The following is a 12,172-nucleotide window of genomic DNA, read 5'->3' as shown; positions in this document are numbered from 1 at the left end:
CCTACTCACTCACCACCTCCCCCCGCCCCTCACAGCTGAAGTCCCTAAGCAGGGGATGTAAAAGGGCACAGGCTGTTCTAGACCCAAGGACGAACTTCAACCAATGTCACATGGCAGCTGGTCTCTCGATAGATTTATGACGCTGGAGTTCAGGATACACAAACAGAAAAATATTGCTCATCACCATTGCACTGGTCCGTCATTTGCTGCCAATTCAGATACCTGCTCCTCCATCACCCACACACAGTGTGGTCCACTCTCAGATACCTGCTCTCCATCACCCACACCACAGATGTGTCCCCCTCTCAGATACCTGCTCCCATCCCCACAACAAGTGTGTCCTCTCAGATACCTGCCTCCTCAAGAAAAGAGTATTCTACTCCTCCCCCAATCAGCAGATGTAAAAGGGACAGCTGCTCTCATCACCAATGCACACAGTGTGTCCCCTCTCAGATACCTGCTCCCCATCACCCACATACAGTGTGTCCCACTCTCAGATACCTGCTCCTCCATCACCCACACACAGTGTGTCCCACTCTCAGATACCTGCTCCTCCATCACCCACACACAGTGTGTCCCACTCTCAGATACCTGCTCCTCCATCACCCACACACAGTGTGTCCCACTCTCAGATACCTGCTCCTCCATCACCCACACACAGTGTGTCCCACTCTCAGATACCTGCTCCTCCATCACCCACACACAGTGTGTCCCACTCTCAGATACCTGCTCCTCCATCACCCACACACAGTGTGTCCCACTCTCAGATACCTGCTCCTCCATCACCCACACAGTGTGTCCCACTCTCAGATACCTGCTCCTCCATCACCCACACAGTGTGTCCCACTCTCAGATACCTGCTCCTCCATCACCCACACACAGTGTGTCCCACTCTCAGATACCTGCTCCTCCATCACCCACACACAGTGTGTCCCACTCTCAGATACCTGCTCCTCCATCACCCACACACAGTGTGTCCCACTCTCAGATACCTGCTCCTCCATCACCCACACAGTGTGTCCCACTCTCAGATACCTGCTCCTCCATCACCCACACAGTGTGTCCCACTCTCAGATACCTGCTCCTCCATCACCCACACAGTGTGTCCCACTCTCAGATACCTGCTCCTCCATCACCCACACACAGTGTGTCCCACTCTCAGATACCTGCTCCTCCATCACCCACACAGTGTGTCCCACTCTCAGATACCTGCTCCTCCATCACCCACACACAGTGTGTCCCACTCTCAGATACCTGCTCCTCCATCACCCACACACAGTGTGTCCCACTCTCAGATACCTGCTCCTCCATCACCCACACACAGTGTGTCCCACTCTCAGATACCTGCTCCTCCATCACCCACACACAGTGTGTCCCACTCTCAGATACCTGCTCCTCCATCACCCACACACAGTGTGTCCCACTCTCAGATACCTGCTCCTCCATCACCCACACACAGTGTGTCCCACTCTCAGATACCTGCTCCTCCATCACCCACACACAGTGTGTCCCACTCTCAGATACCTGCTCCTCCATCACCCACACACAGTGTGTCCCACTCTCAGATACCTGCTCCTCCATCACCCACACACAGTGTGTCCCACTCTCAGATACCTGCTCCTCCATCACCCACACACAGTGTGTCCCACTCTCAGATACCTGCTCCTCCATCACCTACACACAGTGTGTCCCACTCTCAGATACCTGCTCCTCCATCACCCACACACAGTGTGTCCCACTCTCAGATACCTGCTCCTCCATCACCCACACACAGTGTGTCCCACTCTCAGATACCTGCTCCTCCATCACCCACACAGTGTGTCCCACTCTCAGATACCTGCTCCTCCATCACCCACACACAGTGTGTCCCACTCTCAGATACCTGCTCCTCCATCACCCACACACAGTGTGTCCCACTCTCAGATACCTGCTCCTCCATCACCCACACACAGTGTGTCCCACTCTCAGATACCTGCTCCTCCATCACCCACACACAGTGTGTCCCACTCTCAGATACCTGCTCCTCCATCACCCACACAGTGTGTCCCACTCTCAGATACCTGCTCCTCCATCACCCACACACAGTGTGTCCCACTCTCAGATACCTGCTCCTCCATCACCCACACACAGTGTGTCCCACTCTCAGATACCTGCTCCATCACCCACACACAGTGTGTCCCACTCTCAGATACCTGCTCCTCCATCACCCACACACAGTGTGTCCCACTCTCAGATACCTGCTCCTCCATCACCCACACACAGTGTGTCCCACTCTCAGATACCTGCTCCTCCATCACCCACACACAGTGTGTCCCACTCTCAGATACCTGCTCCTCCATCACCCACACACAGTGTGTCCCACTCTCAGATACCTGCTCCTCCATCACCCACACACAGTGTGTCCCACTCTCAGATACCTGCTCCTCCATCACCCACACAGTGTGTCCCACTCTCAGATACCTGCTCCTCCATCACCCACACAGTGTGTCCCACTCTCAGATACCTGCTCCTCCATCACCCACACACAGTGTGTCCCACTCTCAGATACCTGCTCCTCCATCACCCACACAGTGTGTCCCACTCTCAGATACCTGCTCCTCCATCACCCACACACAGTGTGTCCCACTCTCAGATACCTGCTCCTCCATCACCCACACACAGTGTGTCCCACTCTCAGATACCTGCTCCATCACCCACACACAGTGTGTCCCACTCTCAGATACCTGCTCCTCCATCACCCACACACAGTGTGTCCCACTCTCAGATACCTGCTCCTCCATCACACACACAGTGTGTCCCACTCTCAGATACCTGCTCCTCCATCACCCACACAGTGTGTCCCACTCTCAGATACCTGCTCCTCCATCACCCACACAGTGTGTCCCACTCTCAGATACCTGCTCCTCCATCACCCACACACAGTGTGTCCCACTCTCAGATACCTGCTCCTCCATCACCCACACACAGTGTGTCCCACTCTCAGATACCTGCTCCTCCATCACCCACACACAGTGTGTCCCACTCTCAGATACCTGCTCCTCCATCACCACACACAGTGTGTCCCACTCTCAGATACCTGCTCCTCCATCACCCACACAGTGTGTCCCACTCTCAGATACCTGCTCCTCCATCACCCACACACAGTGTGTCCCACTCTCAGATACCTGCTCCTCCATCACCCACACAGTGTGTCCCACTCTCAGATACCTGCTCCTCCATCACCCACACAGTGTGTCCCACTCTCAGATACCTGCTCCTCCATCACCCACACACAGTGTGTCCCACTCTCAGATACCTGCTCCTCCATCACCCACACACAGTGTGTCCCACTCTCAGATACCTGCTCCTCCATCACACACACAGTGTGTCCCACTCTCAGATACCTGCTCCTCCATCACCCACACACAGTGTGTCCCACTCTCAGATACCTGCTCCTCCATCACACACACAGTGTGTCCCACTCTCAGATACCTGCTCCATCACCCTCACACAGTGTGTCCCACTCTCAGATACCTGCTCCTCCATCACCCACACAGTGTGTCCCACTCTCAGATACCTGCTCCTCCCTCACCCACACACAGTGTGTCCCACTCTCAGATACCTGCTCCTCCATCACCCACACACAGTGTGTCCCACTCTCAGATACCTGCTCCCCCATCACCCACACACAGTGTGTCCCACTCTCAGATACCTGCTCCTCCATCACCCACACAGTGTGTCCCACTCTCAGATACCTGCTCCTCCATCACCCACACACAGTGTGTCCCACTCTCAGATACCTGCTCCTCCATCACCCACACACAGTGTGTCCCACTCTCAGATACCTGCTCCTCCATCACCCACACAGTGTGTCCCACTCTCAGATACCTGCTCCTCCATCACCCACACACAGTGTGTCCCACTCTCAGATACCTGCTCCTCCATCACCCACACAGTGTGTCCCACTCTCAGATACCTGCTCCTCCATCACCCACACACAGTGTGTCCCACTCTCAGATACCTGCTCCTCCATCACCCACACACAGTGTGTCCCACTCTCAGATACCTGCTCCATCACCCACACACAGTGTGTCCCACTCTCAGATACCTGCTCCTCCATCACCCACACACAGTGTGTCCCACTCTCAGATACCTGCTCCTCCATCACCCACACACAGTGTGTCCCACTCTCAGATACCTGCTCCTCCATCACCCACACACAGTGTGTCCCACTCTCAGATACCTGCTCCTCCATCACCCACACACAGTGTGTCCCACTCTCAGATACCTGCTCCTCCATCACCCACACACAGTGTGTCCCACTCTCAGATACCTGCTCCTCCATCACCCACACAGTGTGTCCCACTCTCAGATACCTGCTCCTCCATCACCCACACAGTGTGTCCCACTCTCAGATACCTGCTCCTCCATCACCCACACACAGTGTGTCCCACTCTCAGATACCTGCTCCTCCATCACCCACACAGTGTGTCCCACTCTCAGATACCTGCTCCTCCATCACCCACACACAGTGTGTCCCACTCTCAGATACCTGCTCCTCCATCACCCACACACAGTGTGTCCCACTCTCAGATACCTGCTCCATCACCCACACACAGTGTGTCCCACTCTCAGATACCTGCTCCTCCATCACCCACACACAGTGTGTCCCACTCTCAGATACCTGCTCCTCCATCACACACACAGTGTGTCCCACTCTCAGATACCTGCTCCTCCATCACCCACACAGTGTGTCCCACTCTCAGATACCTGCTCCTCCATCACCCACACAGTGTGTCCCACTCTCAGATACCTGCTCCTCCATCACCCACACACAGTGTGTCCCACTCTCAGATACCTGCTCCTCCATCACCCACACACAGTGTGTCCCACTCTCAGATACCTGCTCCTCCATCACCCACACACAGTGTGTCCCACTCTCAGATACCTGCTCCTCCATCACACACACAGTGTGTCCCACTCTCAGATACCTGCTCCTCCATCACCCACACAGTGTGTCCCACTCTCAGATACCTGCTCCTCCATCACCCACACACAGTGTGTCCCACTCTCAGATACCTGCTCCTCCATCACCCACACAGTGTGTCCCACTCTCAGATACCTGCTCCTCCATCACCCACACAGTGTGTCCCACTCTCAGATACCTGCTCCTCCATCACCCACACACAGTGTGTCCCACTCTCAGATACCTGCTCCTCCATCACCCACACACAGTGTGTCCCACTCTCAGATACCTGCTCCTCCATCACACACACAGTGTGTCCCACTCTCAGATACCTGCTCCTCCATCACCCACACACAGTGTGTCCCACTCTCAGATACCTGCTCCTCCATCACACACACAGTGTGTCCCACTCTCAGATACCTGCTCCATCACCCTCACACAGTGTGTCCCACTCTCAGATACCTGCTCCTCCATCACCCACACAGTGTGTCCCACTCTCAGATACCTGCTCCTCCCTCACCCACACACAGTGTGTCCCACTCTCAGATACCTGCTCCTCCATCACCCACACACAGTGTGTCCCACTCTCAGATACCTGCTCCCCCATCACCCACACACAGTGTGTCCCACTCTCAGATACCTGCTCCTCCATCACACACACAGTGTGTCCCACTCTCAGATACCTGCTCCTCCATCACCCACACACAGTGTGTCCCACTCTCAGATACCTGCTCCATCACCCACACACAGTGTGTCCCACTCTCAGATACCTGCTCCTCCATCACCCACACAGTGTGTCCCACTCTCAGATACCTGCTCCTCCATCACCCACACACAGTGTGTCCCACTCTCAGATACCTGCTCCTCCATCACCCACACAGTGTGTCCCACTCTCAGATACCTGCTCCTCCATCACCCACACACAGTGTGTCCCACTCTCAGATACCTGCTCCTCCATCACCCACACAGTGTGTCCCACTCTCAGATACCTGCTCCTCCATCACCCACACAGTGTGTCCCACTCTCAGATACCTGCTCCTCCATCACCCACACACAGTGTGTCCCACTCTCAGATACCTGCTCCTCCATCACCCACACACAGTGTGTCCCACTCTCAGATACCTGCTCCTCCATCACCCACACAGTGTGTCCCACTCTCAGATACCTGCTCCTCCATCACCCACACACAGTGTGTCCCACTCTCAGATACCTGCTCCTCCATCACCCACACACAGTGTGTCCCACTCTCAGATACCTGCTCCTCCATCACCCACACAGTGTGTCCCACTCTCAGATACCTGCTCCTCCATCACCCACACACAGTATGTCCCACTCTCAGATACCTGCTCCTCCATCACCCACACACAGTGTCCCACTCTCAGATACCTGCTCCATCACCCTCACACAGTGTGTCCCACTCTCAGATACCTGCTCCTCCATCACCCAAACAGTGTGTCCCACTCTCAGATACCTGCTCCTCCATCACCCACACAGTGTGTCCCACTCTCAGATACCTGCTCCTCCATCACCCACACAGTGTGCCCCACTCTCAGATACCTGCTCCTCCATCACCCACACACAATGTGTCCCACTCTCAGATACCTGCTCCTCCATCACCCACACACAGTGTGTCCCACTCTCAGATACTTGCTCCTCCATCACTAACACAGTCAGTCCAATTCTCAACAAAAGCAAGGCAAGTAAGACTGCATTTCTATTGCGCCTTTCACAACCTGATGTATCAAAACGCTTTACAGCCAATGAAATAGCAGTTGGCCACATGGCCCCTCGAGCTGCCTCCGCCATTCAATACGACACTTTTGAAATGTAGTCACTGTTGTAATGTAGGAAACGTGCTAGCCAGTTTTCACACAGCAAGAGATAATGACCAGATCATGTGTTTTAGTGATGCTGCACTTTCAGCCAGGCAGCCTGAATAGTGACCGTCCGCTTAAGGGGGTGAACGGGGCCTCCGTTTAAACATCTCACCCAAAAGACGGCACCTCCGACAGTGCGCCGCTCGCTCCCAGGCCGACACTGAGGATGATCAGGCCCACGGTGGAGTGCGGCTTGAAGCCACCAGCTTCTGATTCGGGGACGAGAGCGCTACCCACTAAGTCACGGATGGCACCAACCAGCTCCTCCATCACTAACCCCGGGCCTAGGTCACATTCTCTTACTGGCCCTGAACGGGTCTGGGACAGGCAGAACCATGGACTCCCATCCGGGAGTCGTGACGTGGCCGACTCCAGTGCAGGATCGATGGCCTGAATGATCCCTGCGTTAAACCCTCGCCAATTGCACAGACTCGCCTCATTACCTTCCCTCAGCATCCTCGACATCTGCATCGCCGTCACTCTCGTCTGGCAGTCCATACGGCTCTACCTCGGGGTCTGTGTTCTGCTCCTGTCACAACAGGAAAGAAAACAAAGTTAGAAGAACATAAGAAACAGGAGCAGGAGTCGGCCATTCGGCCCCTCGAGCCTGCTCCGCCATTTAATACGATCATTGCTGACCCAATCATGGACTCAGCTCCACTTCCCTGCCCGCCCCCTTATTCCCTTATTGGTTAAGAAACTGTCCATCTCCATCTTAAATATATTCAATGACCCAGCCTCCACAGCTCTCTGATGCAGCAAATTCCAGAGATTTACAACCCTCAGAAGAAATTCCTCAGTTTTAAATGGGCGGCCCCTTATTCTAAGACCATGTCCCCTAGTTGTAGTCTCCCCCATCAGTGGAAACATCCTCTCTGCATCCACCTTGTCGAGCCCCCTCATAATCTGACACGTTTCGATAAGATCACCTCTCATTCTTCTGAATTCCAATGAGTAGAGGCCCAACCTCCTCAACCTTTCCTCATAAGTCAACCCCCTCATCCCCGGAATCAACCGAATGAACCTACTCTGAACTGCCTCCAAAGCAAGTGTATCCTTTCGTAGATATGGAAACCAAAACTGCACGCAGTACTCCAGGTGTGGCCTCACCAATACCCTGTATAACTGTAGCAGGACTTCTCTGCTTTTATACTCTATTCCCCCTTTGCAATAAAGGCCAACATTCCACTGGCCTTCCTGATCACTTGCTGTACCTGCATGCTAACCTTGTGCGTTTCAAGGTTATTTGTGAACCGCAGGGGGAAGACAGCAGTAACGGGGGAGGGGAACAGACGTCGGGAACGGGGTGAGGGAGATGTGGCGTTGGGAGTCCAGAGAGCAACGGGGGCACGCGTACACCGATAGAGACTGAAATGTACACACAATGGATAGTATGCCGCAACAAAGGCTCAATGGACAAGTGCCCCGGACCAGTCTGCTACTGAGCCAGCAAGGGCCCAGTTGCCATCTTCCAGCCTGTGTGCACAAGTGGTAGGAAGGATACAATTGGGTTAGGGAGGGTTACAACAATAACTTCTCATTATATAGTGCCTTTAACGTAGTAAAACGTCCCAAGGCGCTGCATAGCAGTATTACAAAAGAGCAGTATTATGAGCCGCATAGGGAGAAATTAGTGCAGGTGACCTGGGGTAGGTTTTAAGGAGCCTCTTAAAAAGAGGAGGGGTTTAGGGAGGGAGTTCCAGAGCTTGGGGCCCAGGCAACAGAAGGCACGGCCCACCGATGGTGGAGCGATTATAATCAGGGATGGTCAGGAGGGTGGAAATTCAGTCAGAGTTCCTGCTCCTCAGCACTCAAGTGACTCCTGCTGGGAAGATACTCCGCTACGGATCCCGCCCCTCTCCCGCCTCCAACCGATCCCACCGCATGACTGAGTGCGCCAAGCGAAGACAGGGGGGAGGGCCTTGCTGTCAAACTGCGCCTCTCTCCTCTCCCCCACAGTCAAATACTAATGAAAGATCAGCAGGGAGTTGCCCAAGTTGCATCGACACCAGGAGAGGAGCTGGGGGTGGGGGGGGGGGGGGGGATCGGGGGATGGGGGTGTCCCGTGCTCCATCCTCTCCTGGTCTTTGGCCCCAGTGAAGCAGTCGCTGTTTTGACACCTCAGCTGAGCGCTCACTCCCCACCCCCCCGTGCAAAGCAAAAAGCCAGATGTCAGTCAGTCAGTCAATCACCTCTGTCCCGTAGCCCTCAGAGTGGCTGGTGCCAATCCCGTTAGTCAGCCCGCACGCCACCGGTTCAGAGTCCTCCGCTGCTGTTGCAGAAGGCTGCTGCGGGTCCTGAGGGCGAACGTACAAACAGCCGTCAGTGCGACACAAGCGAGGGAGCCCCAGAGCTTGTCCTGCACGCAAAAGGGATCACGGTCAGAGGCTGGGGCGAGGGCCAGAGGGACCCAGCCCTCTCCCTGATTGGGGGGGGGGGGGGGGAGAGGGACGACTGGGTGGGGGCAGTGGGTCAGGCACTGACCTTTCACCCTCTGGGGCCTGGGTCAAATCCAGTCGTAGACCAAGGAGGACATGAAGGTCTCCTTCTCTCTGATGGGAGACTGGGAGAGTCAGACACTGAAGTTTCACTCTCTGGGACCAAATTCAACTCATTCAGAGGCCACACACGTTTTGCCGTGAAGGCACATTATTCAGCGAGCTGGGATCACTTGAAGCCTGGGTGCCAAAATTGCTCTCACACACAAGCTGTACAGCACCAGAAGGGAGTGTATCGTTCTATTTTACCTGCTGTGTTTTGTACATGTACAGGAGCTGATACTGTGAGTCAAGCAGTACCAGACGGGAGTGAATCGTTCCCTTTACCCCGTGTGCTGTACATGTACAGGGGTTGACACAGAGACACACACACACACACACACACACACACACACACACACGGGCTGTACAGTACCAGATGGAAGTGAATCGCTCCCCTTTACCCCGTGTGCTGTACATGTACAGGAGTTGACACAGACACACACACACGGGCTGTACAGTACCAGACGTTAGTGAATCGCTCCCCTTTACCCCGTGTGCTGTACATGTACAGGGGTTGACACAGAGACACACACACACACACGGGCTGTACAGTACCAGACGGGAGTGAATCGCTCCCCTTTACCTGCCTAATGGTACATATTAAGTTCTGATAAGTTTAAGTCACTGATGTAACAGGGATTAATGTCACCCTGCAGCAACGGGAGGCAAGGAATTGCCAGCGGGAATGCTCCTTCGCAGAGTGACATTGCAAAGTCACAGCCTGTGGAACGATGGCAAGTGAGAACATAATAGGGGCAGGAGTGGGCCATTCGGCTCCTCGAGCCTGCTCCGCCATTTAATAAGATCATGACTGATCTGATCATGGACTCAGCTCCACTAAAGGGTACACAGCCAGATAGGGAATGGATGACCAACAGGAAGAGCAGTGCAAGGAAGGTAGTGCAGCGGTCCCCTGTGGTCATCCCCCTGCAAAACAGATACACCACTTTGGGTACTGTTGAGGGGGATGACTCATCAGTGGAAGACAGCAGCAGCCAGGCTCATGGCACGGTGGCTGGCTCTGCTGCACAGGAGGGCAGGAAAAAGAGTGCGAGAGCTATAGTGAAAGGGGATTCGATTGTACGGGGAATAGATAGGCGTTTCTGTGGCCGCAACAGAGACTCCAGGATGGTATGTTACCTCCCTGGTGCAAGGGTCAAGGATGTCTCGGAGCGGGTGCAGGTCATTCTGAAAAGGGAGGGTGAACAGCCAGTTGTCGTGGTGCACATAGGTACCAACGACATAGGTAAAAAACAGGATGAGGTCCTACGAGACAAATTTAGGGAGCTAGGAGCTAAATTAAAAAGTAGGACCTCAAAAGTAGTAATCTCAGGATTGCTACCAGTGCCACGTGCTAGTCAGAGTAGGAATCGCAGGATAGCTCAGATGAATACGTGGCTTGAGGAGTGGTGCAGAAGGGAGGGATTCAAATTCCTGGGACATTGGAACCGGTTCTGGGGGAGGTGGGACCAGTACAAACCGCACGGTCTGCATCTGGGCAGGACCGGAACCAATGTCCGAGGGGGAGGAATTAAACTAATATGGCAGGGGGATAGGAACCTATGCAGGGAGACAGAGGGAAGTAGAATGGGGGCGGAAGCAAAAGATAGAATGAAGAAAAGCAAAGGCGGAGGGCAGAGAAACCCAAGGCAAAAAGCAAAAAGGGCCACATTACACCAAAATTCTACAGGGGCAAAGTGTGTTAAGAAAGACAAGCCTGAAGGCTCTGTGCCTCAATGCGAGGAGTATTCGGAATAAGGTGGATGAATTAACTGCGCAGATAGCAGTTAACGGGTATGATGTAATTGGCATCACGGAGACATGGCTCCAGGGTGACCAAGGCTGGGAACTCAACATCCAGGGGTATTCAAACATTCAGGAAAGATAGACAGAAAGGAAAAGAAGGTGGGGTGGAGTTGCTGGTTAAAGAGGAAATTAATGCAATAGTAAGAAAGGACATTAGCCTGGATGATGTGGAATCAGTATGGGTGGAGCTACAGAATACCAAAGGGCACCAAACAGGAGTAGTGAGGTTGGGGACAGCATCAAAGAAGAAATTAGGGATGTGTGCAATAAAGGTACAGCAGTTATCATGGGTGACTTTAATCTACATTGATTGGGCTAACCAAACTGGTAGCAATGCGCTGGAGGATTCCCTGGAGTGTATTAGGGATGGTTTTCTAGACCAATAGGTCGAGGAACCAACTAGGGAGCTGGCCATCCTAGACTTGGTGATGTGTAATGAGAGAGGACTAATTAGCAATCTTGTTGTATGAGGCCCCTTGGGGAAGAGTGACCATAACATGGTAGAATTCTTTATTAAGATGGAGAGTGACACAGTTAATTCAAAAACTAGGGTCCTGAACTTAAGGAAAGGTAACTTCGATGGTTTGAGGCGTGAATTGGCTAGAATAGACTGGCAAATGATACTTCAAGGGTTGATGGTGGATAGGCAATGGCAAACATTTAAGGATCACATGGATGAACTTTAGCAATTGTACATCCCTGTCTGGAGTAAAAATAAAACGGGGAAGGTGGCTCAACCGTGGCTAACAAGGGAAATTAAGAATACTGTTAAATCCAAGGAAGGGGCATATAAATTGGCCAGAAAAAGCAACAAACCTGAGGGCTGTGAGAAATTTAGAATTCAGCAGAGGAGGACAAAGGGTTTAATTAAGAGGGGGAAAATAGAGTACGAGAAGAAGCTGGCCGGGAACATAAAAACTGACTGCAAAAGCTTCTATAGATGTGAAGAGAAAAAGATTAGTTAAGACAAACGTTGGTCCCTTGCATTTAGGTGAATTTATAAT

The 12,172-nt window shown here is 53.2% G+C and overlaps 1 protein-coding gene across 2 annotated transcripts in view; it reads right to left on the bottom strand.

Annotated features, from left to right (window-relative positions):
* LOC139235601 (polycomb group protein Pc) overlaps positions 1-12,172 on the bottom strand; it is a 67,593-nt gene that overhangs the window by 15,854 nt on the left and 39,567 nt on the right. The window contains exons 3-4 of one of the 2 annotated variants that reach the window (XM_070866633.1): positions 9,015-9,119; positions 7,266-7,351 (exon numbers count right to left, since the gene is read on the bottom strand). In XM_070866633.1, coding sequence (XP_070722734.1) covers positions 7,266-7,351; positions 9,015-9,119 — 191 coding nt within the window. The remainder of the gene's footprint in view (positions 1-7,265; positions 7,352-9,014; positions 9,120-12,172) is intronic. The other variant, XM_070866634.1, reaches the window with a different exon arrangement.

Source organism: Pristiophorus japonicus, chromosome 23, assembly GCF_044704955.1.
Source record: "Pristiophorus japonicus isolate sPriJap1 chromosome 23, sPriJap1.hap1, whole genome shotgun sequence".
NCBI lineage: Eukaryota > Metazoa > Chordata > Chondrichthyes > Pristiophoridae > Pristiophorus > Pristiophorus japonicus.
This window is presented reverse-complemented; position numbering and strand designations above follow the sequence as displayed.